At 36.2% G+C, this 6,000-nt stretch overlaps 1 protein-coding gene across 1 annotated transcript in view; it reads right to left on the bottom strand.

The window, feature by feature from the left end:
- Nucleotides 1–627: 627 nt before the first annotated feature.
- The window catches only part of VPS50 (VPS50 subunit of EARP/GARPII complex), a 96,495-nt gene continuing 91,122 nt past the window's right edge, over nt 628–6,000 (bottom strand). The window contains exons 26-28 of the mRNA XM_081147863.1: nt 5,670–5,791; nt 3,545–3,734; nt 628–1,347 (exon numbers count right to left, since the gene is read on the bottom strand). Coding sequence (XP_081003989.1) covers nt 1,228–1,347; nt 3,545–3,734; nt 5,670–5,791 — 432 coding nt within the window. The 3' untranslated portion in view covers nt 628–1,227. The remainder of the gene's footprint in view (nt 1,348–3,544; nt 3,735–5,669; nt 5,792–6,000) is intronic.

Below are 6,000 nucleotides of genomic sequence, written 5' to 3'. Positions count from 1 at the left end.
CCATCTTCTCTCTCATGGTGACAGTATCAAGAGGGTAGGGGACAATGTCTTCTCTTTTTGCTGTCCCAGGCTTGTAAGTTTCCCCAAGAAAGCCTATTCCTTAGCCCACCCTGTGTGATGTGGGAATTATAAACCTACATTTGCCCCCCCCCCCCCCCCCCCCGTATGTTGGTAGAAAACTCCTAACTTCAAAGCAAAGTTTAGAGGAACAGTACACAGTTCCCAACTGAGTCCCAATGTTTATCACTGGCTAAACTCACATTATCTTACATGTGCCACACACAGTAGATATTTAAGAAAGGTGAACATATGACCCTATACTTATGCTGTCTAACCAACAGACAGTTCTTTCCATGACTCAGCTAAGTCAGGTTTTGCTGCCCTAAGACAAAAGTTAAATTCCAAGAGAACAAAGTGGATATAAAAAAGTCACTTTTTTTTTTAATCCCATAATCACCATTCTGTGCGCTGTTCAGGTACTGAAAAGTTATATCTAGTGAAATCACTTTTCATCATTGGTTTCAGGACATAAGATGACTAAAGTTAGAGCATGCAAAGAAAATCCGTTGTACATTCATGAAATCTGCCTGCTGTGGAAAAATATCAAAATATAGTCTCACACTGGCTGGTCATGTTGGAGTGTACCATTTATTAAATTTCACCATGTATGATCACTGTATTACAACCAATTTAAACCTGACAAACTCACATTTGAAAACACAGAGAACATACTTATTTCTCAACTATTTTGCTTACATGTATTTCTCAGTTCTCGTGCAGTGCTCATAATTAGGAGATACTGTACATTAACCCTCTAATATTATGCTTATTAAGAACCAAGTCAGAGGGTAGAAAAATGTCAACATAAATTCATTCTCTGAAAACTGCCTATGGCTATGTTGTCACAGTTCCTATAATTATATACTTACAGTCCATTCTTCTGTAAAATGTGTAATGATAATCATATAACAATAGTTATAACAAGGCAATAACATCATTTCAGGAAAGGAATGCAAACAATGAGACTGAAAGTTGAAAAGAAGAGATCAGAGCATATAAAAGTCATTTCAGAAACACACAAACTTCAGTGTTTTCCACTTTCCAGTTGGAAGGGACATGCACAAGGTATTCTCAGCAGACGGTCGTCAGGAGGGCATGGAAAGTTGGCTTCCATGCCATACGTGTTGAGAGAAGATCAATGGCATTGAGGAAAGAGAACTGTGTTCATTATCTTTTAGGTCTGTCTATATCATCTATAGCTGCTAGAAGTTTCTGTCTTGCTTTTTTATTGATATGGGATCCCAGGCAAACATTAACCAGATTGGTCAGCTGCTTCGTTGAGTATTCCTGCTCAAAAAAGGAGATCAAATTTAGTACAGAGATCGACCAAAGGAAGGGCGGACGCTCAGGTCTCAGTGGACAGTTACTGAGCACTGCAAACCAGTGGAAAGTACAGTTGAGACCTGAAAGACAAAGAATTCACTGAGCTGTAATAATAGGAAATGAGGGGACCATAGTGTACATTTGAACAGGGAGGACTAGAAACTCTTTAATGTGGCAGATAATCTGACATGCCTATGCTTTTTGTTATGTTTAAGGACACAACTTTATGCTGGTTTCTGTGACAGTCTTTGTTATTATCAGATACACTGACATTTCAAATTTTTAAAATGCTACTAAATAAGTACTTTCCAGCACTCCACATTATGCAAACACTGTATGTAAAAGGCAAAAATCTCCAATCACAGAAGAACTCTTCTCAGATAGAAGAAATGAGTAAGGTAACAAAGATCAGAAAGTTACCGTTTTTTTAAACCCTCATGTTGTAATTGGTAGCTAGTAAGTAAAATTAAGATCATGCGTATTTTCCGCTGTACAAGTCTACTTGGTTTCTTAATTTCAGATGAGTTGCTAAGATGAGAAAGAATAGGACTCATAAGAAAGTTTTACATATTGATGGGGTTCTGAAGGTAGAATAGAAGAGTTCTGACAGGGAGAGAGGGTCCTGTCTATCATCTAGTAAGAAAAGAACATATCTTCACTGGAGGTAACCACTCAAGATAGTTCATTTTAAAAACTCGGCAAACTACTCAGTTTGTGTATATGACCTCCGAGAACACCTGTGAACACCTGGTAATTTCTCTTAATCAGTCAACACTCAGAGTGTACAACTGTCATCAAGCACCAGACTAGACATTGTGGAATCGGTTCCCTTGAGACGGGACAGCCCCTATTGCTGGGAATTTTCACTGAATTACAAATACTAGTTAGTTAAAGTTCTTCCAAAACACTAACATTCTTAGTCCACTATACTAAGAGGAAAACAAAAAATGGGCATCAAATAATGGATCCCTGAGAGCTGTGCCTTTTCTCCTCAGCTACTTGTGATCTTCGCCCAAACTCCCTCAGAACCACCCCCGCAGTGTTTACAGCTTACTTTACTAATGGACCCTGGCAACATTCAGCATCCATTTGCACCTGGCTTAGCATTTTGGTTCACCAATGTCAGAGGTAAGTGGGACTAAAAGTGGGGATATTTTTCTCACTTCTGAAACCCTGGAAAATAGCATGTCTATTTCTACTCTGCTCTCAGAGATCTGAAACTAACCTACAAGTGGGCACAGAGACAAAAAACTCAGGCTAATGGCCCAGGCTAACAGCCACTTCACATTTCTAGAATGCTGAAACCAGAAAGGATGAACCTGATAAAGTAAATATAAGTAATTCCTTATGTCCTTACCCAGTCAAAAGAAATGAAAATTTATCTAGCCTTTACTGATGATGTTTACAGCATAAATGTGAACAGGAGAGTTATTGGGGGGGAGGGAGATTTGGTGTAATTTTAACACTTCCCATACTTTCATTAAATTTGTCTTCACATATTGCCTAGCTGGACAAATGCTACAACAATCATACAGGAAAGCTCCCATATTAAGCATGCTCTAGTGATATGTTGGTTTGAACTGTATCAAGAATTCAGCATCCTAAATAACACTTCATAAATTGTATTTTTCTCTACTTATCTATGCATCCAAACAAAAGAAAAATAATCTCATCTATACTTAAGGTAAAAGCTAATGGAGGAATAATATTAATATATTCAGGGTCACTACTACATGTCAGTGTGTTCAGGGTGTCACTAACTCATTCACTGTTGAGGGCTACAAGAAGGTTTGTGTTACGTAACAGACTGTAGCTTGTGAATCATTTCAATGTCGCTGTATTCGGTTTGTCTTGACGTTAACCAACTTCAGCCTGTTCCTACAACAGCTGGAGGATAATAAATAGAGCTAACGTTTAGACTCTGGGTATTTCTAGATAATTACTGTTACGGTTCACAAAGGTCTCAAAAAGATATGATTATGCAAAGGGCATTGCACAGACACTGTGTGAATATGGTAAAGAATTGGCCTAAGTAGTTCACGCTAAAAAAGCAAATGTTTCTTCATGTTTTGCTCTCATGACTGAATTATATAATGTGCTAGACAAGAACAGAAGAAAGGAAAAGGAATAAAAACTTAATTAACTGTTTCCCAGCTCTCACCCTGTGCTCTTTGATCCAGCGCTCCATGTCATTCTCAGTAAGGTAGTAGGCTTTAATATAGGTTTCCACAAATTCTTTATCAGGAATGGGTCTAATATCTGTTAGTTTTTCAAGTTTCATTAAAAACTGTTGAAAATCCAATTGCATCAAGGCACGACCCTCATTACTACACTTCTTGACGTTGGCATATCTAAGATATACAATAATAAAAAACATAAATGATGGGATGGTTAGAAAAAGACTCTTCTCTAATCCAAAACTGGACAAATTCTCCATTTACAAGGAAAAACGCACATGAGCCTTGAGTCAGAAGGACTGGCTTGGTTCAGGCCCTGTCACTCAGCAGTCACTGTATATATCTGGGCGTCAGTTTCCTCATTTGCCAAGCAAAGAGACTGAGCAGCTTCGAAGGTTCTTTGCTGCTCTACATGCTGTTCTCTAGGCTCAATTAACATAATCACCTACCAGGAAGTTAAACTGGTATTCCAGTTAATCCTGCCTCCAAAGATTATTTCTAAAACAAAGTTATGAAGACTCCAAAGTAATTTTAGTTTCATAAAACTGTTCAATATTGTAACATCTTGATACAGAGAAAGCAAATGAAATAATTCTCCCATGAACACTCAGCAAACCTGAAAAATGTACGAGCATATTAGCACAGAAAGCACATACATATTTTTTATAATAAAGCACTTAACAGAGTTATTCTGACACCCACATTACTGAAAAACTGTGTGTTCTAAGGTTGAATAGTAATAATAATAAATATATTAATCCTCACATACATTTTACTACTGATAAGCTAATGCCTCATTCTTTCAATCGTACAAAACATGGAAATTACAACCCTAGGGAATGAGGTACTTCCCCTAAGGAAATCTGCAAGAAAACTAAAGCTTACATTATTTAAAGAGATCAAGTGTTTTTTGTTTTGTTTTTTAATATCAATTGTTTATACAGTAATATAACATTTGTTATTCAGTTTTCTACCTTACTAAACAAATTTATTAAAAATACTTTCAGCCAGGATTGTGGACACAGAGCCTCTTTGTGATTCATAGCACTGCTAGTGCCAGGACTGTCATCAGCTTGTTGCCAATACCTTCCCACTTTCTAATACACCCTTTTTTATAACTAATAAGAACTGAAGAGAAATCAGATAAATGATAGTGTGAAAATTCAATTGATGTGCAATTGTAGATCTCTCTGAATGGGCTTTGAAAAAGCAGTTTGCTTTCAGGGATGTTTAAATGTATTACTGACTCTTATTTTGTGTTCTAGATGTTAGGGGCAGAGTAAGCACGGTCTCTGAGTAAGTAGCAAATTACTACCGATAGATCTTTAAAGTCAACATCTGAAAGTTACACAGTTTACAGTGACATGATAATGATATTATTAACAGTGATATAGTGGCTATGAGGACTGACTTTGCCATCAGAAAATCAGGAGTTCATAAGCTTTCTCTGTATTTAAAAACTGTGAACTTGTCAGAGGAATCATTTTGTAAGTTATATAAATGTCTAACCACTATGCTGTACACTTGAAACTAATATAATATTAACTGTTGACTGTAACTGAAAAAAATAAAATGGAAATAATCTAAATAAATAAACAAATAAATAAAATAAAAACTGTGAACTTGGACAAGTTATTTAACCTCTTTAAGCCTCGATTTGCTAGGTTTTCTCAATGATGTAACAGAGAAAGTAATAGTACTAGCAAAGAGAGGTTAGGATTTCATGATATAATCCTGTGAAGTCCCTGGTTCTGTAAACGACACAGTGCTCAATAAATACCATGAATCATCATCATCATCATAATTACATTACTAGGTAATAATCACTACTAGTTTAACTTTCAGAGAACCATTAGCTGCTGCATTCCTCCTCTTTCATGAGTTTGTTCTAGGTCACCAGCCAGAAATCCATAGACAGAGGTGGCACAGTGAGGTTTAAGGTTTCTTCTCTAATTATGTTCCAAAGTCAAATCTAAATTATTATGGAATAAACTACTATGTATCACTATCTCTACCGATCTCTCCATCTATTAGCGATAACATATAATGTTATTTGTAAATTATGATTTATCATTGAAGAGTCAGATAACACTTTCATGAAGAACTTACCCTTCCACAATAGTTCTATTAGCCAGTCGTATACAATGTTCCCAAAGTATATTAGACACGGGCAAGGGTATCCGAACTCTCTTAGAAACCTCATTTAATCTCCTGTTAAACTGCTCGAATTCCTACGAAGACAAAAGTCATGGCTGTACGTGAATATAATTATAATGTCATGTTTTCCCATTACAGTGACAAAAAAGATTTAGAAAGACTCAGAATCAAATCAAGTGAAACCAAAAGAAAAAATTCCAAATGTATTCAATTTTATATACTTACAATAACCCTTCATACTGTTTAAATTATGCTGTAATACAGAGTACATACATTACATTTC

This window comes from Miniopterus schreibersii (genome assembly GCF_964146895.1).
Source record: "Miniopterus schreibersii genome assembly, chromosome: 9".
In the NCBI taxonomy this organism is placed as follows: domain Eukaryota; kingdom Metazoa; phylum Chordata; class Mammalia; order Chiroptera; family Miniopteridae; genus Miniopterus; species Miniopterus schreibersii.
The sequence above is the reverse complement of the archived record's forward strand: the minus strand, read 5'-3'. Positions and strand labels throughout refer to the sequence as shown.